The sequence below is a fragment of the Meles meles genome, chromosome 7 (genome assembly GCF_922984935.1).
Source record: "Meles meles chromosome 7, mMelMel3.1 paternal haplotype, whole genome shotgun sequence".
In the NCBI taxonomy this organism is placed as follows: Eukaryota; Metazoa; Chordata; class Mammalia; order Carnivora; family Mustelidae; genus Meles; species Meles meles.
Genome location: NC_060072.1, coordinates 131,450,467 through 131,472,841, shown reverse-complemented (window position 1 = coordinate 131,472,841; position 22,375 = coordinate 131,450,467). Strand labels below are relative to the sequence as shown.

General features: G+C 36.4%; 1 protein-coding gene across 11 annotated transcripts in view; it reads right to left on the bottom strand.

The window, feature by feature from the left end:
- MLLT10 (MLLT10 histone lysine methyltransferase DOT1L cofactor) overlaps nucleotides 1–22,375 on the bottom strand; it is a 244,978-nt gene that overhangs the window by 79,739 nt on the left and 142,864 nt on the right. For all 11 annotated transcript variants that reach the window (XM_046010903.1, XM_046010902.1, XM_046010901.1 and 8 more), the window contains one exon: nucleotides 18,512–18,607. In XM_046010903.1, coding sequence (XP_045866859.1) covers nucleotides 18,512–18,607 — 96 coding nt within the window. The remainder of the gene's footprint in view (nucleotides 1–18,511; nucleotides 18,608–22,375) is intronic.

Here is a 22,375-nt window from a genome sequence, read left to right as displayed (position 1 = left end):
CTCTGCCTGCTTGTGATCTCTCTGTCAAATAAATAAATAAAATCTTAAAAAAAATGAAGCACAGAAGGAATGAAGATTTTAAAAGGGAATTTGGGGAGGGAGATCAGTGAGTGAACTGTGGGACAATGTTAAGCAGCCTAATTTACATGTTATTGGAATACCTAAAGGAAAGTAGGATGGGGGGAAAAATGTAAGAAACAAGAGCAGAAAAAAGCTACAAAATTTGATGAAAACAATAAACCTACCAATTAATCCCAAGCACAAGAAACATGAAGAAAAATCCATGAATATACATCACAATCAAACTGCTTTTCATTAAAAACCATCAATAAAGAGAAAATGATACAAGCAGTCAGGGAGTTTTAAAAATAATGCCTTATATGTTAAGAAACAAAGATAAAAATGAAAACATTTCTCATGGAAACAATACAAATTAGAAAACAAGAAGACAAAAAGAAACAAACTATTAAACTAGAATTCTATACTGAGCTAAAATATCTTTCAAAAGCAAAGGCAAAATAAGAGTTGACCCGTAAACACCAGTTTGAACTGTATGGCTTCATTTATACATAGCTTTTTTCAATAAATACAGAATACCACTGTAAATGTATTTTCTTTTCCTTATGATATTTTTTTAAAGATTTTATTTATTTATTTGACAGACACAGAGAGAGAAGGAACACAAGCACTGGGAGCGGGAGAGGGAGAAGCAGGCTTCCTGCTGAGCAAAGAGCCCAAAATGGTGCTCAATCCCAGAACCCTGGGATCATGACCTGAGCTGAAGGCAGCCACTTAACGACTGAGCCACCCAGGTGCCCCTCCCTGTGATTTTCTTAATAATATTTTTTCTCCAGCTATTTTATTGTAAGAACACATTATATAATACATATATAGCATGCAAAGTACATGTTAATGGACTATTTATCAGTAAAACTTCCAAGTCAACCATAGGCTCTTAGAAGTTAAGTTTTTGGTGAGTCAAAAATTATATGCTGGGACGCCTAGGTGACTCAGTTGGTTAAGCATCTGCCTTTGGCTTGGGTCATGATCGCAGGGTTCTGGGATCGAGTTCCATTATCAGGCTCCTTGCTCAGTGGGGAGTCTACTTCTCCCTCTCTCTGCGTACTTGCTCTCTCCCTCTCTAACAAATAAATAAATAAAATCATAAAAAAATTACATGCAGATATTTTTTTACTGTGCAGTGGTCCTAACCCCGACACTCTTCAAAGGTCAACTATAATTGCCACTCGGATAAAAAAGCTGAAAGAACTAACAAAGAAAAAGCTAAAAGAACCAACAAAGCAACACTACAATACATGCTGAAGGTTGTCTTCTAGGCAAAAAGAAACAACAAAGGAAATGTGGATCTAAACTCATTAGGAACACCAGAAAGAGTAATTACATGGGTAAATATAAAGGACTTTCAAATTATTTAATCTCTTTATAAGACAACTGTTGACTTAGACCAAACTGGTATCAATTGCAAGGTTTATAAAATATGTAAAAATTTAAAATATGACAAAAATAGTACAAACCCCAAAAAGGTGGGAGTGCAAGGATGTAAACTGCTGAACTGTATATTCTTATATAATATGTGAAATGGCATAATATCATTTGAAGGCAGATGCTGATAAATTAAAAGATATGTATATCTTTTATACTCATAAAATAAGAGAATTATTACTTTCACTCATAAAATAAGAGAATTATTACTGTCCAGTAAAATGAATAAAAAAATTTAATGAAAAAGAAAAAAAAAGATGAAATAGGCAAGAAAAAGGATCAGCAAATGATAGATTTAAATGCAACAATACAAATAATCATATTATATGTAAATTACCTAAACACCTCAGTGAAAGGCAGAAATTGGAATACTGAAAAAAGAAACTCAAGACTACATGCTGCCTGGACGCCTGGGTGGCTCAGTCAGTCAAGCATCTGCCTTCAGCTCAGGTCATGATCCCAGCATCCTGGGATCAAGTTCCACGTTGGGTTCCCTGTTCCGCAGACGCCTGCTTCTCCTTCTGCTTCTGCCTCTGCCTCTTTCTCTCTGCCTCTCATGAATAAATAAAATCTTAAAAAAAAAAAAAAAAAGACTAAATGCTGCCAAAAGAAATCCATTTTAAATATAAAGATACACAGATATTAAAACTCTAAGTGTGGGAAAGAAAATATCAATCTAACAGCAATTAAAAATTCAAAATATTAGTATCAAGCAAAATAAATTTCAAAACAAGAAATATGGCCAGAATAAAGAAATCTATTAGTCAAGAAGATATAAAAAAAGATATCAGTCAAGAAGATATCCAAAACACTTTTGCACCTAATAAGAGACCTTCCAAATAAAACTGACCAAATAGAGAAAATGGCGAAAACTGAGAAATCCATAACTACAATGAGAGATCTAAATCCTCTTCTCAGTAACTGAACAAGTACACAGAAAATACGTGTATAAAAATAAGCATATAGAGACATTAAACAGAATAACTCAACTTGACCTAACTTCCATTTACATTTTAACTCCATATAACAGGAGCAGTGTGAACATACATTGTTTTCAGAGACATACAGAGAATTAAACAAGATAATCCATGTTCTATATAATTTTTTAAAACTCAAAAAAACTTAAAAGAACTTATATAACACAAAGATATTAAACTGAAATCAGTGACAAGAAGCTATATGAAAAGTCCCCAAATGTTTCAAAAGTAAATAGTACACTGATAAGTAATCAAGTAAAGGATCAAAGAGAAATCAAAAGGAAACCACAAAACATTTGTTCAAATATAAACAAAAATACAATGTATCAAAATTTGGAAGTGGTGCTTAGAACAAAGTGTGTAGCATTAAATGCCTATGTTAACACTCTGGGACTCTGGTCCAGCATGTAGAAAACTTGGAAGAAATAAGAAAAGGTGAGGGGAGAGGGAAGTGGTGGGAAGTGGACAAGAAAACAGAGATGCAACATTTGAAGCAAGAGTAACTACAAACGTCCCAAATTAGTGTCAGAAACTATACCACAAATGCAGGAAGCTCTGAGAAAAGGAATAAGACAAATGTCAAAACAAAAAACCACACCACGGCATATCATATTTAAACTGCACAATATCAAAAATATAAGAAGAAATCCTCAAAGAAGTCGGAAGGGAAAAAAAGCCTGACCTATAAAGTAGCAAAAACCTACATCTGACTTCTCCTCAGAAATAATGCAAGCAAGAAGAGAGTAATGTGAAATATTTAAAGTTTTGAGAAGAAAGAAAAAGAACTAGTATTCTGAACACTGAAAAATTATCCTTCAAAACTGAAAAACAAAGACTCTCAGATAAATAAAAATTGAGGGAATTTGTTGCTAATAGGTCTACCTTACCAGAAATGTGAAAAGTTCTTCAGGGAGAAGGAAATCATATAGGTCACAAACATGGATTTACGTAAGGAAAAGTATCAGAGAATGAATCAGTGAAGGTAAAGTAAAAACTCTTGACTTTTTCTTACTTAATCTAACAAATGTTCAAAATGATAGCAACAATATATCTGATTATACAGTCTTACACATATATATGCTTATGTATGCTTCTATATAAATGAAATGAATGACAGCATTGACAGAAAAAATGGGAGGAATTAGGATTACTTTGTCACTGTAAAGTACTTGTACTATCATGAAGTGGGATAACACTATTTATTTGTATTTGTATGTATTTATTATATGCATATACTATAACTAACTTGGGTTAGTTATAAATATATACTGCACAAAATAGGGCAACTATGAAAAAAAGTATAACTGATATGTTAAGAAATAAGAGAAAATGGAATCATTAAAAAAAAAAAAAAAAAACCTCAATTGAAACCCTTAGAGGGAGCCTTGCCTCTCCCCTTCCACCACCACCACCAGGACCCCCAGAAGTTGTACTTGCTGAGTTGCTTTCCTTCTCCCAGATTATCTTGTGCTCTTCCTTTCCAACTAGAGCCTGACTGAATGGCTCCTGCAAAGAAGGGTGGCAAGAAGAAGGGCTGTTCTGCCATCAACGAGGTAGTGACAGAGAATATACTATCACCATTCATAAGCACATCCAGTGGGTTTCAAGAAGCTTGCCCCTCACGCACTCAAAGAGATCCAGAAATCTGCCATAAAGGGGATGGGAACTCCAGATGTGTGCACTGACACCAGGCTCAACCAAGCTGCTAGGCGAAAGGAATAAGGAATGTTCCATACTGTATTGGTGTGCAGTTGTTCAGAAAAACCTAACAAGGATTGAGATTTACCGAACAAGTTCTATACACGTTGATTACCTATGTACTGGTCACCACTTTCAAAAATCTACAGAGAGGGCGTCTGGGTGGCTCAGTTGGTTAAGCGACTGCCTTCGGCTCAGGCCATGATCCTGGAGTCCCGGGATCAAGTCCCACATTGTGCTCCCTGCTCAGCTGGGGGGTCTGCTTCTCCCTTTGACCCTTCCCTCCTCATGCTCTTTCTCTCTCTCTCAAATAAATAAAATCTTAAAAAAAAAAAAGTGGACAAGAACTAATCAATGACTGTCAAAGTATAAAACTGAAAACAAAATAAAGCCAAAAGCAAAAAACCCAAGTAGTACAAAACATTTGGAAGACAAAAACAGAAACAAAGATAAAGAGCAACAAAAAGAAAACAAACAAATTTGGTAGATGGTAACCTCACTGTATCAATAGTTACCCTGAACCTAAATGGTCTAAATATACCAATTAAAAGAATTGTTAGTGGATCAAAAACAAAACTCATCTATAGGTTGCCTATAAGAAACACTTTAAATAGGAAAACAAATATTGACTGAGAATCAATGAATGGAGTAAGATACAAGTGAGAATACGTAATTAATTTCAGACAAAGCAGACTTCAGAGCAAGTAATTTTTTCAGGAAAAGGAGCGACACTGCATAATATAAAGGTGTCGATAATACAACTTCTTAACACAGCAATCCTTAATGTGTATGTGCCTAACACCAAAGGATCAAAATATGTGAGGCAAAAACTGACAGAACTGCAAGGAGAAAAAAGATGAATCCACTCTTAGGTACAGAAGTTTTAATACTCTTTCAGAAATGGACATATCCCCCAGGCAGAATATTAGTAAGGATGTAATTAACGTAAACACCACCACTGGGCACCTGGGTGACTCGGTGAGTTAAGCCTCTGCCTTCAGCTCAGGTCATGGTTGCAGGGTCCTGGGATCAAGGCCCGCATCGGGCTCTCTCTGAGCGGGGAGCCTGCTTCTTCCCCTTCTCTCTCTGCCTGCCTCTCTCTCTACCTGTGATCTCTCTGTCAAATGAATAAATAAAATCTCTTAAAAAAATAAATAAAAAATAAAGTAAACATCACCATTAATCAACTGGATATAAATGATATCTATAGACTAGTCAATATCAGCACAATATATATTCGCCTGAAGCTCTCATGAAACATTCATCAACTATACTATACTTGGTGCCATAAACACACCTCAACAAATCTAAAAAGAAGAGAGATCATGTAATTATGCTCTCAAACCAAAATGAAATTAAAGTAGAAACCAAAATCCCAGAATGCAACACTACACTTCTACATAACACAAATCAAAGAAAGCTCAAGAAAAATATTATTAACTAAAATATTATTAACTAAATGACAATGAAAATACAACCCAGAATTTGTGGGATGCAGCAAAAGCAGTGCTTAATGTCCTTAAAGATGCAGTAAATGTATCTATTAGAAAAGAAGAAGGACCTTCAATCAATACTCTTGAGTTTCCTCCTCAGGAAACAAAAAGCAAATTAAATGAAAATTAAAAAATAATGAAAACTAAGGCAGAAATCTACAGAAAAAAATCAACAGATAAAAAAGTTGGTTCTTTGAAAAGATAAACCTCTGGCCAGTATAATTAGAAAAGCGAGACAGAACACAAATTGCTAATACCAGAAATGAAAGAGGGGACATCACCACAGATCCCACAGACATTAAAAGAATCATCAAGGAATATTATCAACAACTCTATGCCCACAAATTTGATAACCTAGATGAAATGGACCAACTCTTGAAAGATACAAGCTGCCAAACTCACACAAAAAGAATTAGACAATGTGAATAGGTCTGTATCTATTTAAAAAGGGAGGAGGGAGGTGCACCTGGGTGGCACAGTTGGTTGAGCATCTGACTATTGGTTTCAGCTCAGATTGTGATCTCAGGGTCATGGGGTTGAACCCCATGTCAGGCCCTACGCGGCGTGTGGAGTCTGCTTGAGTTTCTCTCTCCCTCTCCTCTGCTCCACCCAACCCCACATGCATGCTCACGCTCTCTCGCTCAAATACATACATACATACATCTTTTAAAAATATTTGAGGGGAGGCTGGCTGACTCTTGAACATGTGACTCTTGCTCTCTGGATTGGAAGTTCAAGCCCCATGTTGCATATAGAGATTACTTAAAAATAAAATCTTTAGAAAAAAAATTGGTTCAATCATCCCCCAAAACAAAAAGCACCAGGCCCAGATGGGTTCACTGGTAAATTCTACCACATATTTAAGGAAAAAATTATACCAATTTTCTACAATCTTGTTCAGAAGATATAAGCTGAGGTAATACCTCCTACTTCATGCCAGGAGGCCAATACTGCTCTAACACCAAAACAGACAAAGAGATTACAAGAAAGAAAATAACAGAACATCTCTCAATAAATAGATGAAATCATCTATAAAATATTAGCAAATCAAATCCAACAATCTATAAGAATTATATACCACAAGCAAGTGGGATTTATCCCAGGAATGCAAGGTTGGGACTAAATGCAACATTTAAAGATCAATTAATGAAAAAATAAATAAATAAAAATAAAAATAAACACATTGACAAGATAAAGACAAAAAATCATATGTCATATCAATAGTTACAAAGAAAGCATCTAGGGTGCCTAAGTGACTCAGTGGGATCAGTATTCTCTCTCTCCCTCTCCTTTTGCCCCTCGCCCCACTTGCATTCTTTCTAAATAAAGTTCTTTTAAAAGATTTTATTTATTTATTTATTTATTTGACAGAGAGAGAAATCCAAGTAGGCAGAGAGAGAGGGGGAAGCAGGCTCCCCGCTGAGCAGAGAGCCCAATGTGGGGCTCGATCCCAGGACCCTGAGATCATTGACCTGAGCCGAAGGCAGAGGCTTAACCCACTGAGCCACTCAGGCACCCAATAAATTAATTAAATTCTTAAAAAAAAAAAAAAGGCACTTAATAAAGGGTAACACCCATTCAAAATAAAAACTCTCAGCAAACTAGGAATAAAGGGGGAACTTCCTAAACTTGGTAAAGAATATATATACAAAAAGCTAATATCATGCTTAATGGTGAGGAACTAGGCTTCCCATTAATATCAGGAATAAAGCAAGGATGACTCCTCACCACTGCATTTCAACATCATACTGGAAGTCCTAGTTTACATAAAAAGACAAGAAAAGGAAATAAAATATACAGTGAGAAGAAGGAAATCAAAGTGTCTTTTTTCAGAAAGGACGTGATTGTCTACATACAAAGTTTAAAATTACTAACCAAAAACCTCTTGAACTAATAAGTGATTGTGTAAAAACTGAAGAAAACATTAATATAAAAAAGAAAAACTGGTGACTCAATTAAGCATCTGACTCTTCATTTTGGCTCAGGTCATGATCTCATGCTTGTGAGATCAACCCCCATATGTGGAGCCTACTTAAGAATCTCTCTTTCCAGGGCGCCTGGGTGGCTCAGTGGGTTAAAAGCCTCTGCCTTCAGCTCAGGTCATGATACCAGGGTTCTGGGATCGAGCCCTGAATCGGGCTATCTGCTCCTTAGGGAGCCTGCTTCCTCCTCTCTCTCTCTGCCTACTTATGATCTCTGTCTGTCAAATAAATAAATAAAGTCTTAAAAAAAAAAAAAAGAATCTCTCTTTCCCTCTCCCTCTGTCACCCTCTGCCAAGAAAGAGAAGAGAAAAACTGCTTTCATATACTAACAGGGAACAAGTGGAATTTTAAATTAAAAACACAATATTATTTACAATCCACCTCTGAAAATTAAAGTTTAAATCTAACAAAATATGTATAAGGTTAAGGTCTATATGAGAAAAACAACAAAACTTCTATGAACAAAATCAAAGAACTAAATAAATGAAGATATATCCCAATTTCATAGCAAAACTTAATACTGTCAAGATGTCAGTTCCTCCCAACTTGATTTGCAGATTCAGTACAATCTCTTTTTTAAAAATATCTATTTATTTATTTGCGAGAGGGAGAGCACATGTGCATTTGTGGGCGCATGTGTGGGCACACGCCCATCAGCAGGGGGTGGGCAGAAGAAGAGAGAATCCGCAAGCAGACTGGAGGCTCAGCACAGAGTCCTATGTGTAACTCTATCATGGGACCTGAGCTGAAATCAGCTGACCACTCAACTGAGTAAGCCACCAGGCATCCTTATGTTCAGTACAATTTCAATCAAAATTCCAGCAAATTATTTGTGGATACTGACAAACTGATTTTAAAGCATATATATGAAAAGGCAAAAGAAAGAATAGCCTGGGTGGCTCAGTGGGTTGAGCCGCTGCCTTCGGCTCGGGTCATGATCTCGGGGTCCTGGGATCGAGTCCCGCGTCGGGCTCTCTGCTCGGCAGCGAGCCTGCTTCCCTCCCTCTCTCTCTGCCTGCCTCTCTGTCTACTTGTGACCTCTCTCTGTCAAATAAATAAATAAAATCTTTAAAAAAAAAAAAAAAAAAAAGAAGAAAGTTTAAGTACTGACATTACTCAATTTCAGACTTCCTTTAAAGCTACAGTAATTAAGACAGAGTAGTGCCATTGAAAGAATAAACGGATCAATGGAACTGATAATAGAGTTCAGAAACAGACCCACATAAATACAATCAATTGATCTTTTAAAAAAAGTTTCATTTATTTATTTTAGAGAGAAAGAAAAGGCAATAGTAGGAGGGACAGAGGGTAAGAGAAGACTTCCCCACTGAGTAAGGAGCCCAACGCAGGGCTTGATTCCAGGACCCTGAGATCACACCCTGAGCTGAAATCAAGAGTTGGCCACTTAATCAACTGAGCCACCCAGGTGTCTCAAATGATTCTTAACAAAGGTGCAAAAGAAATATAATGGCACTAAGACAGATTTTTCAATAAAGAGTACCAGAACTGAATATCCATAAGCAAAAAATTAATCTAGACACAAGTTTATTTACAGCCTTCACAAGAATTAACTCAAAACGGATCACAGATTTAAATGTAAAATACAAAACTATAAATCTCCTAGAACATGGGAGAAAATAAGGATAATCCTGGGTTTGGCAATGACTTTTCAGATATAAGACCAAAAGCACAACCCATGAAAGAGAGAATTGGTAAGCTGAACTTAATTAAAATTAAATTAAAATTAAAACCTCTGCTCTGTGAAAGACATAGTCATGAAAATGAAAAGATAAGCTACAGGTTGTTAGAAAATATTTGAAAAGGGCATATCTGACATTTTCCACAAAAATGATGACAAATAATACTAACATTTGTATGGAACTACAAAATACCTCAAATAGCCAAAGCAACATTTTAAAAGAACAACAAAGCTGGAAGTATCTCAAGTCCAGATCTCAGTTATCTACTACAAAGCTATTGCAATCAAAACACTATGGTACTGGTACAAAAACAGACACACATAGAACAGAACAGAGAACGCAGAAATAAACCCATGCCTCCATTGTCAATTAATCTACAACAAAGGAGGCAAGAATATACAATGGGGAAAAGACAGTCGCTTCAATAAATGGTGCTGAAGGGGCACCTGGGTGGCACCTTAGGGACACCTAAGTGGCTGCCTTAGGCTCAGATCAGGAAGCCAGGGTGGTCCTGGGATCAAGCCCTAGGCTTCTTGCTCTGCGCTCAGTGGGAAGTCAGCTTCTCCCTCCCCCTTCACCCCTCCCCCACTCGTGCTGGCATGTACTCTCAACTAAATAAAATCTTAATTAATTAATTAATTAATGGTGCTGAAACTGGATGGCTACATTCAAAAGGATGAAACTGGACTTTCTTACACCATACACAAAAATAAACTCAACATGGATTAAAGACCTAAATGTGAAACCTGAAACCATAAAATTCCTAAAAGAAAATATAGGTTATAGAAACATTTTTCTAGATATGTCTCCTCAGGCAGGGAAAATAAAAGCAAAAATAAACTACTGGGGCTTCATCAAAATAAAAAGCTCTTGCACAGAAAAGGAAATCATTAACAAAACACAAAGGTAACCTATTGTGGGGTGCCTGGATGGCTCAGTCATTAAGTGCCTGCCTTTGGTTCAGGTCATGATCCCAGAACCCTGGCATCCAGTCCCACGTCAGGCTCCCTGCTTGGCAGGAAGCCTGCTTCTCCCTTTCCCACTCCCCCTTCTTATGTTTCTCCTCTCTCTCTCTCTCTCCCCCTGTCAAATAAATAAATAAATAAAATCTTAAAAAAAAAAAAAAGTACACTTACCATAATGAGCACTGAGTAATGTATAGAATTGTCAGATTACTATTAAGAAAAAAAAAGTTAACCTACTGCATAAGAGCGTATCTGTCAATGATATATCTGACAAAGGGTTAATATCCAAAATATATAAAGAAGTTATACAACTCAACACCAACAAAAAAGGTGACTGAAAAATGGACAGAGGATCTGAATAAACATTTTTCCAAAGACGACATATACAGATAACCAACAGACACATGAAAAGATGCCAAACGTCACTAATCATGAGGGAAATATGCAAATCAGAAACAGTGAGATATCACCTCATACCTAGCAGAATGGCTAGAATCAAAAGAACAAGAAATAACAAGTGTTGGCAAAGATGTGGAGAACAAAGAATCTTTGGGCACTACTGGTGGGAATGTTAAATTGTTACAATCACAGTGGAAAATAGTATGGAAGTTCCCAAAAAATTAAAAACAGAATTCAGAAGACAACTAGATAACCTTATTTACATATAATAAAAAGTTCTCTATTCCTTAAAAAAAATTAAAAATAGAAATACCACATGATCCAATAATTCCATGACCGGGTAGTGGGATTCAAAAAGATACATGCACATCCTTTGCTTATACCAGCTTTATTTATAAGAGCCAAGATATGGAAGCAACCCAAGTGGCCACTGATAGATGAATAAAGAAGATGTGGTATATATACACATATGGAATGGAAAGGAATACACAATGGAATATGATGCAGCCATATAAAAGGACAAGAACTTGCCATGTATAACAACATAGATGAACTTACAGGATATTATTACACTAAGTGAAATAAGTCAAACATTTCCTTATGTGGAGAATCTAAAAAATAAATGAATAAGCAAGCAAAAAGCAGAATGAGACCTATAAATACAGAGAACAAACCAATGGTTGCTAAAGAGGAGGGACATGGGGGTAAAAGCCAAATGGGTCAATGGGAGTAGGAGATACAGGCTTCCAATTATGGAAAGAATAAGTCATGGGAATTAAAAGATACAGCACAGGGAATATAGTCAATGGCATTTTAATAGCATTATATGGTGACAGATGGTAGCTACACTAGTAGTGAGTATAGCATGACACAGAGTTGTTGAATCACTAGGTTGCACAGCTGAGACTAATCCAACACTGTGTTCTCAACTGTACTCTAATAAAAAGAGAGACAGAGATACATGATAAAAAAAAAGACTTACCCAAAATATATAAAGAACTCTTAAAAGTCAACAATAAGAAAACAAATGAACTGATTTTTAAAAAAGAGCCAGAAACCTGACACCTCATCAAAGAAGATAGAAAAAGCTCCATATCCTTTGTCAGCAGAGGAATGAAATTTAAACAGTGAGATACCACTACACACCTATTATCACGGCCAATATCCAGAACAATGACACCACCAAATGCTGGTGAGGATGTAGAGAAAAAGGAACTCTCAAATCACTGGTGGCACTGGAAGATCGCTTGGCACTTTCCTATAAAATCAAATATACTCCTACCATATTTTCCCACAAACACACTCTTTGGTATTTATCCAAAGAAAGTGAAAAATTACATCCACACAAAACCTGCACATGGATGTTTATAGAAGCTTTATTCATAATTGCCAAAACCTGGAAGCAACCGAGATGTCCTTTTGTAGGTAAATGGATAAATAAACTGTGGTATATCCAGCCAATGAAGTAATATTCAGTCCTAGAACGAAATCAGTTATCAAGCCTTGGAAAGACATGGAAGAATCTTAAATGCATATTACTAAGTGAAAAAAGCCAGCCAGAAAAGGGTACATACTGTAAGACTCCAACTATATGACATTTCAAAAAAGGCAAATGTATGGACACAGTCAAAAGATCAGTGGCTGCAAGGGGCTAGAGGGTGGGAGGGATGAATAGGTAGAAAACAAAGGACATTTCGGCCAGTGATTTTCTGTATGATACTATTATGGTGGATACATGTCATTATACATGTATCCGAACCACAGAACACACACCACCAAGACTATGAAGTTTGGGTGATAATTATGTGTCAGTGTAGGTTCACTGATAGTAACAAACTTAACACTTTGTTGACAGGTGTTGATAATAGGGGAGGCTATATATGTGTGAGAATAGGGGATATATGGGTTATCTCCCTCTCAGTTTTGCTGTGAATCTGAAACTGCTCTAGAAAGTATAATGTCTAAAGATGTTTTTTAAAAAAGACATGAAGGAAACTTTAAAGCATATTACTATGTTAAAGAAGTCAATCTGAATAAGCTACAAACTGTATGATTCCAACTATATACAACATTCTAGAAAAGGTGAAACTATGGAGATAGTAAAAAGATTAGTGGTTGCTGGGCTTGACAGGAAGGGGGGATAAAGAGGCAGAACCCAGAGAATTTTCAGGGTAGTGAAACTATTCTGTAGGACACCGTAACATTAAATATTTTAAAAAACCCATTGGATACAACCTTGTAACACCAAGAGTGAACCCCAATGTCAACTATGGACTTTGGGCAATACTGGTGTTTCAGTGAGGTTCATAGCTTGTAATAAATGTACCACTCTGACAGGTACTAGAGGGTACATTGGAAATCTCTGTACCTTCCATTCAATTTTGCTGCAAATCTAACTGCTCTAAAAAAATAAAGATCAGCAGTTGCCAGAGGCAAGGGAGGAGGTGGGGAGTAGGAAAAAAAAATGGATGAACTGGTTTTGTTTTGGTTTAAGTTCACATAAGCTGCATTTTAAAAAAAATAAGTAAGAGCTAGTTGTCTGCCACTCGACTGCCAAGCAAAATTTCCCCACCCACAGAGCACTTAAATATACCCATTTATCTATTCCTTCTTTAATGTTTGTGCGTGGGAACTTCTTTTGGGTGTTCACTTCCTAAAAATGGAAATGCACAAATTTACTTACAAATTTTCAAAAGTTGAGTATTTATGAAAATGTCAGTGCAAAACATGTATTATTTGCAGGTTCTAAACTAGAAAGTACGATTCCATTCTACTGAATAGCTAACACCTCTAAAAATTCATTTTAAATTTTATTAATTTTTTTAAAACTGCCTATATCTCAGAAAAAAGAAAGGCCTCAAGTAAATTCTGTCATCTCATACCTTACAAAAATTAGAAAAAGAAGAATGGAGTAAACCCCAAAGTAAGAAGTAGGAAGGAAAAAATAAAATCAGAGCAGAAAAACTAAAACTACTGAAAACTAAAATACAAAATAATAAGATCCAACAGAGAAAATCAATGAATACAAAAGCTAAAAACTTAAGATCAATAAAATTCAAAATCTCTAGCAAGCCTAGACTAGAAAAGAAAAAAAGATACAAACTGTCAAAGGTACCTTAAGAATAGATAACCTAAATAGTCCTCTAGCTATTACAGAAATGGATTATAGTTTAAAAACTTTCCCAAGAAAAACTCTATGCCCAAATGGCTTTAAAAGTAAATCCTACCGGACATTAAGAAATAATACCAAATCTAGACAAACTCTTCCAGAAAACTGAACATCTGGCAACTTAATCTGAGGCCAGCAATTATTTTTGCAAACAAATCCAAAGACATTCTAAGAAAAGAAAAACTACATGGGTGCCCAGGTGGCTCAGTCAGTTAAGCGTCTGACTCTTGACTTCAGCTCAGATCATAATCTCTGGGTGGTGAGATCAAGCCCTTGTTAGGGCTCTGTGCTTGTCATGGAGTCTGCCTTAGATTCTCTCTCTCTCCCTCTGCCTCTGCCCATTCCCAGACTCACATGTGCGGACTCTCTGTCTTTCTCTCTCAAAACAAATAAATGACATCTTAAAAAAAAAAAAAAAGAAAGAAAAATATAGGCCAAGATCCCTCATGAACACAGTTGCAAAAATTCCTTTAAATTTCAAAAACCTGAATTCAATAATATTTAAAAATGGTAATGTATCAAGGCCAGGTGGGATTTATCCCAGGAATACAAGCTTGGCTTAACGGGGAGGGGGCAAGATCAGCCAATGTACTTAACCACATTAACAGATTAAAAAAGAAAAAAGTAACTATCATATTAATCTATCAAAATATGTAGAAAAATTATTTGACCAAATCTAATATCCATGGCTGATAAAAACTCTCAGCAAACTAGGAATAGAAAGATACTTCCTATCATATATATATATATCATATATATCATATATATAATGTTAAAGGATTACTTTCCCCCAGGGCACCTAGGTGGTTCAGTTGGTTAAATGTGGGATTCTTGATTTCGGCTCAGGTCATGATCTCAGGATCATGAGACTGAGCCCTCTCATGGAGCTCCAAGATTCTCTCCCTCTGCCCCTCCCTCTGCTCATGTTCTCCCCATCTCTAAAATAAATAAAATCTTAAAAAAAAATTTTTTTTCAAAGTAATTGTACAAAGCAAACATGCTCACTCTCACCACATAAATATTTAACAATATAATAAGAAATAAGGGGCAGATCAGAAAGGATAAAGTACAACTATCTTATTTGTAGTTGCCGTGATCATATGGGAAAATCCCATGGGATCAGTTAAGCTACTGGAAATAAAATTTCAGCAAGTTTGCAAGATACCAGATAAACATAAAAAATTTTAAAAATGTATTTCTATGTACTAGTAACGAACAATCAGAAATTGACCTTTTAAAAAAAGATCATAATAGTATCAAAAAACATCAAATATTTCGGAATGGAGCTGGAAAAAGATGTACAAAACCTGCACACTTGCTGCTAAGATAAAGAAATAAATGAAGAGATGTACTCTTTTCATGAATCAAAAGACTCAATATTGTTAAGACACCAATTCTCCCTCAGTATGATTTGTAGACTCAATGCAGTTTAAATCAAAATACAGGCAGTTTTATTTCTACAACCTGAAAATCTGATTCGAAAATTCACATAAAAACAGAACAATTCTATGTTGATAGCCACAATGACTCTGAAAGAGGAGAATGAAATCGGAAGATGGATCCTACCTGACCTAACTGGTTATTACAAAGCTACAGTAATCAAGATAGTGTGGTATTAAATGTAAAAGCAGATAAACAGATCAATGCAGAACTGATACATACATGGTCAAATGGGTTTCAACAAATGTGGGTAAAGGCAGTTCAGTGGAGAAAGGACAGTCTGTTCCATATGTGGGCCTAGAAAAACCAGTTATCTATAATTCAATAGGTAAGTCATTCAATAAGTGGACTTTGATGTATAACTCACATATGCAAAATTTAACACAAAATGGATCACCGGCCCAAATGTGAAACATAAAAAATACAAAATTTACAGAAGAAAACATATTTTAAAATGTATATACTGAACATTTAATTAATGTGGGGGTCATGGGTTCAGGCCCCACACTGGGGTCCATGTTGGACATGAAGTCTACCTTAAAAACAAAAGTCTATTTAAGTCACTGAGCGGGAAAAATACTTGCAAAAATAATGTATCTGATAAAGGATTTGTATCCAGAACACATAATGGCTCACAAAATGCAGTATTAAGAAAACAAACAAGCCAGGGATGCCTGGGTGGCTCAGCCGGTTAAGCGTCTGCCTTCGGCTCAGGTCATGATCCCAGGGTCCTGGGACTTCTTCTCAGTCTTGTTTACTGGTTTCCCCTTTTCTTTCCCCACTGCCAGCCCTAGGGCTTCCTAAGACCTCTTATTCTCCCTACCTGCACTCATTCCTCCACTGGCACCCACTCTAATGGCTTAAAGTAAACTCTATAGAGAGACAACTTCCCAATTTATGTCCAAAGTCTGGACCTCTTTCCCAAATGCCAGACTACGCATGCCACTGGCTAATTAACATTTCTACTTGGATGTCTAATAAACATTTTAACCCTAATGTAGGCAGAAGAGCCCTGCCAAGATGTCCACATCCTAATCCCTGAAACCTGAATCCCTGAAATACGTTATGTTACATGGCAAAAGGACCTTTGCTAATGTAACTAAGGTTATATACTTCAAAAAAGAAAATTATCCCAGCTAATTATCCCAGATTTTTCAGGCAGGCCCAATCTAATCTCATGAACCCTTGAAGAGAACTTTCTCTGGCCAGAAGCAGAAGAGATGCAGTAGAAGAGAGATTCCAAGGGTGGAAAGGATTCAACAAGCCACTCCTGGCTCTGAAATGGAGAGGCACATGTGCAAGGACTGAAGAGAGCCTCTAGAACTGAAGGGCAGACCCCAGCTGAGAGCCAGAAAGGAAATGGGCATAAATCTAACCACCTGAATGAGCTTAGAAGCACTTGCTCCTACGGCCAGGTGAGAACCCCAGGGCATCCAACACTTTGATTTCACCTTTAAGAGACCCAGAGTAACCAGCTGAGCCCACCCAGTCTTCGGGTCTACAGAACAAGAACATAACAGGTTTATATTTTTTTAAACTGCTAAATTTGTTCCAACAGCAGGAGAATACATACCATATCCAAAACTGAATTCTCCATCTTGCCCTCAACCTACCACACCCACAGCCTTTACCATCTTTGTTAACAGCAATTCCATCCCTTCTAGTTACCTGCCCCAATACCCTTAGATTCTTCTTTGGATCCTCTCTCTCTCTCTCTCTCTCTCTCTCTCTCTCTCACACCTCTCATCTACTTTATGAGAAAGCTACTTTTAAATATACTCAGAATCTGATCACCTCTCACCACCTCCACTGTTCACACCATCTCTCTCTGCATTCCTGTAATTATCTCCTAATGGCCTCCCTGCTTGCATCCTTGACTCTCTACAGTCTATCTACAATGAAGAGCCAGAGATCCTTACAGTACCTGAGATCATATTACATCTCGGTTCAAAACACCAATGGCTCACTTTTCACTCAAACTAAAAAACCAAGCCTTTCCACTGGCTTACAGAACCCTACATGACTGGCCCCTTGCCCAGCCTCCTACTGTACTTCCACCTCACCCCTGCTACCTGTGTCGCCACTGTCTTTCCCTGTCTCCACTTATTTTCATATTAGGTATACAATAATAATCTTATTAATATTTAACACTTACTATAAAAACTATAATACTTCCTATGAACCAGATATTATGATTGCTTTGCCTATACTCTCTCACTCAATTCCAATAATTATTTCCCCCACTTTACAGAAGATGAAACTGAGTTACAAAGAGGTTAATCAATCTAACAGCTCTTTCCATAAGTGGTGAAGCCAGAATTCAAAATCACAGGTGGACAAAACCCACTCTACAACCCAAATGCTTTTTGATTTAAATACTGTGTTTTATTTTATTTAGTTTTATTTTTCCTAGAAGATTTTATTTACTTATTTGTCAGAAAGAGAGAGAGAGAGAGCAAGCACGCAAGCAGGCAGAGTGGCAGGCAGAGGCAGAGAGAGAAGCAGGCTCCCGGCTGAGTGAGGAGCCCAATGCAGGACTTAATCCCAGGGCCCTGGGATCACGACCTGGGCCAAAGGCAGCAGCTTAACCAAATGAGCCACTCAGGCGTCCCTACAGCCCAAATTCTTAATCTCAATGATGCCCTCCCCAAGCGGTTAGGCTTACTTATTTTTCATAATTAAATAAAGGATAAATAATAAATTATAAATAAATAAATTATATAATTATATATAACATGTTATATATAATTATATAATATATTAATTATAAATTAATTATAATAAATAATAATTAATAAAGATAAAGGACTAAGAAATAGGAATCCTAAAGTGCTCAACATAGGGTTAAAGAGGTAGGAAAAGTTAAAGGGAACCAGGACACTAGGAATAAGAACATTTCTTAAAGGCAAAAGCCAGCACACAACTAGTTCTTTTTTTTTTTTTTTCCTAAAAATTTTATTTATTTATTTGACAGAGAGAGATCACAAGTAGACAGAGAGGCAGGCAGAGAGAGAGAGAGAGGGAAGCAGGCTCGCCGCTGAGCAGAGAGCCCGATGTGGGACTCGATCCCAGGACCCTGAGATCATGACCTGAGCCGAAGGCAGCAGCTTAACCCACTGAGCCACCCAGGCGCCCCCACACAACTAGTTCTTAAATAAAACAAAATATGGCACTTAAAACTTACTTTCTCTGTGGTAACAGTCAAAGAAGGAACCAATGCAGGCGATGGTTCTGGTTGCTTCTTATGTTTCTGTTTGTGTTTGTCCTTTTCTTTATATTTCTAGAAATGAAAAGAAATAAGATCCAATTTAAATATAAATTATAACCATATATGTACAATAAAGATGAGTTTCTTCCATAATTCTATTTAGTAATTCAAAATGTTAATGAATACTTGTCAAAAAAATAAAAAGATGACTTCTGCTGATCGTGCTTTATTATTTTACAAACAATACTAGTAATATGACATTACTAGTGTAAATTAAAGTGGCTTCAACATACTTACTTTTTTTTTAACATACTTACTCTTAACCAACCTAAAATTATATATAAACAACTGAAGCCCATAATCATTTGCTACATTTATATCTGGCAAACTGTATTTTCTTCTTATTAAAAACACCAAATACTTCCGTGTACATTTTACGAACTGCACTTTAAAATTTAAATAGCAGTCTGACATGTAATATCACAGAACAATGTCAGATTCTACATCGCTATATATTAAATTCTATGGCCCACAAACTAGAAACTCAGGCAATAAATTCTTTCCTAGGTTTACTCAGAAAATGAATGAATTGGGGGGTCTGTGTGGCTCAGTCTGTTAGGAATCTGACTTTTGATTTTGGCTCAGGTCATGATCTCAGGATCATTAGATTGAGCCCAGAGTCAGGCTCTGTGCTCCATGGGGGGTCTACCTAAAATTCCCCTCCCTCTTCTTCTGCCCTTGCTCACTTACATGTGTGCTCTTTTCTCTCTCTCTCTTTCCAAACATAAATAAGTAAATAAATCTTTAAAAAAGGAAATGAGTGAATCAGCTACGTCTAACAAAAAATAGATACTCTGAAGTTGTGGTGTGCTACTTTCACTCTGAAGTACTAAAACTGATGAACTGAATATAAGAAAGAATTCAATTAATTACAAGTTAATTACATATTAGGAGCCCAACTTTATTTTTTTTTTAAAGATTTTATTTATTCATTGGACAGAGAGAGAGATCACAAGTAGGCAGAGAGGCAGGCAGAGAGAGAGGAGGAAGCAGGCTCCCTGCGGAGCAGAGAGCCCGATGCGGGGCTGGATCCCAGGACCCTGAGATCATGACCCGAGCCGAAGGCAACGGCTTAATCCACTGAGCCACCCAGGCGCCCCGGAGCCCAACTTTATTTAACGACAAAAAATTTTAACCAAATTGTTTTTAACTGTTTGAATCGGTATGCAAGAATCAGTATTGGGTGTGAAATTTATTATCATTTAAAGAGTTACATTTTAATTGCAACAGATTTTAATAATGATCCACCAATCATGCCTCTGTTTCTCTGTAGTAGGATGTCACTACTCCTTCCATCATAAGATGTCCTCTTCTCCACACACATAAACCTGGGTTAGCTTGTGACTTGCTTTAGCCAAGAGGATACGGCACAATGATGTACAAGTTCAGAAGCTCAAGACTTCAAAAAATCTTAAATGGCTTCCACCTTTGCCCTTTGGATTCCATCCACCATGTAAATAATGAGTTCATATTCTCTGACAGAGAAGCCAAGTAGACAATGAGACCCTATGGAGAAGAATTGAAGTACCCAACCTTATAGACAGCACCAGACATGTGAATAAGACTATCTTGCTGGAATTATTTAGTAAAACAACTTAAAAATGTCAAAAGAATATCATAACATAATATAACATAACATAACAATCCTATCTTACTCTACCCCACCAACCACCAGGTTAATGTAGCCTCACGGGTAAACCCAGCTGATACCACATGAAAGAAAGATGCGACGTTCCTGCTAAGACCTGCCTGTTATAAGCCACTATAAGTAATGGGGTGCTTTCTCAAGTAACAGTAGTTAACTGAATCAGAACTAGAATTCACAACTGGGTAGTAAGAGTTAAAGAAAGTATAAATTACAATCTAATTTATAAATATGAGGTTCAAATGATCCTGGATCTATACATTCTATATCAATATTTTTCTCCCATAAAGATAATAAAGAAGGCTTTTCTGTCCGTCCTGTTCTACTTCCCAAAATGGCTTTTATTCGTCAATGGTAGGAGAGCTGGGATGTTTTAATAGTAAATGACCCAAGAAGGTAAACAAACACTTAAAACATGCAAACTATTTGAGAGTAAAAGGCAAAGTATGCACATGTACATACATGAAAGTGTGAACATACTCATGGGATTATACAGAACTCTGGTCCTATTTGATAGATCAAGAAATGTATCCTGAGATGAGGACTGCAGTGGGGGGTTTCTCAAAAGGTTAAAAATAGAACTACCCTATGACCCAGCAATGGCACTAGTAGATATTTACCCAAAGGATACAAAATTACTGATTTGTAGGGGCACATACACCCTGATGTTTATAACAGCATTATCAACAAACTGTGGCAAAGAGCCCAAATGTCCACAGACTAATGAATGCATAAAGATATGATACACACACACACACACACACACACACACACACACACGAATATTACTCAACCACAAAAAGGAATGAAACTTTAACATTTGCAATGATGTAGATTGAGCCAGAGAGTATTAGGCTAAGTGAAATAACTCAGAGAAAGAAAAATACCATATGATATGACTCACATGTGTGAGTTAAGAAACAAATGAAGATTGGGGGGGTGGGCAGAGGCAAACCAAGAAACAGACTCCTCTTTAGAGAACAAACTGAGGTTTACTAGAGGGGACATGAGTGGGGGGAAGGGTTTAAATAGGTGATGGGGATTAAGAAAGGCACCTGTGATGAGCACTGGGTGTTGTATGTAAGTGACAAATCACTATTTCTACAGCTGAAACTAATATTACACTGTATGTTAACTAACTAGAATTTAAATAAAAATCTGGAGAAAGATTTAAAAAAGAGAGAGAGAGGGGCGCCTGGGTGGCTCAGTGGGTTAAGGCCTCTGCCTTCGGCTCAGGTCATGATCCCAGAGTCCTGGGATCCAGCCCTGCATCAGGCTCTCTGCTCAGCGGGGAGCCTGCTTCCTCCTCTCTCTCTCTCTCTCTGCCTGCCTCTGTCTACTTGTAATCTCTGTCTGTCAAATAAATAAATAAAATCTTTTAAAAATAAAAATAAAAAAAATTAAAAAGAGAGAGAGACACACAGGCTGATTTTAATACATCAATAGAACAAAACGAGTTTCCAGAAAAAGACTCAATTATATGTAAATAGGAAGGGTTTCCAAATCTGTAGGGAACAGCTAAAATTACAAAATAATGGTAGTAGAAAAACTGGTAAATAATTTGGGGGAAAACATATTACTCAAAATAAAACAAAATCCAGACGGATTATTTAAACCATTATGTGACAACTGAAATAATCCAGAAGTTTGGCAGGAAATATTTTTGAAATCTTTAACTTTTAGGAAGAAAAGACTCTTCCAAGTATTAAAACAAAGTAAAAACTTAGAAAGGGAAAAGCAGTTTTAGTTATTCAAATTTAAAATGCTTCTACATCAATTTAAAAACGCTTCTACATCAATTTAAAAACAAAAAGCAAAATCCTTGAAAATGAGTAAAATATGTCCTATATATTAGCACTATTTAAACTTTTTTACAGATCAATAAAAAATAACCTACATAAATGCCACAGAATAATGTACAAAGAACAACTCAAGAAATAAAGAGTCACTAAACAACACAAAAAATGTCCAACTCAACTATTAAAAAAGTAAAAGTAGTATTTTTCTCTCACCTAGTGATCAAAATTGTTGGGTTTTGTATTTTGTGATTTTTTTATAAGACCCAATGTTGAAATGAGCACTTGCATATATCAGAGAGATTATAAATATGTGAAGGACAATTTTAAAAGCAAGAA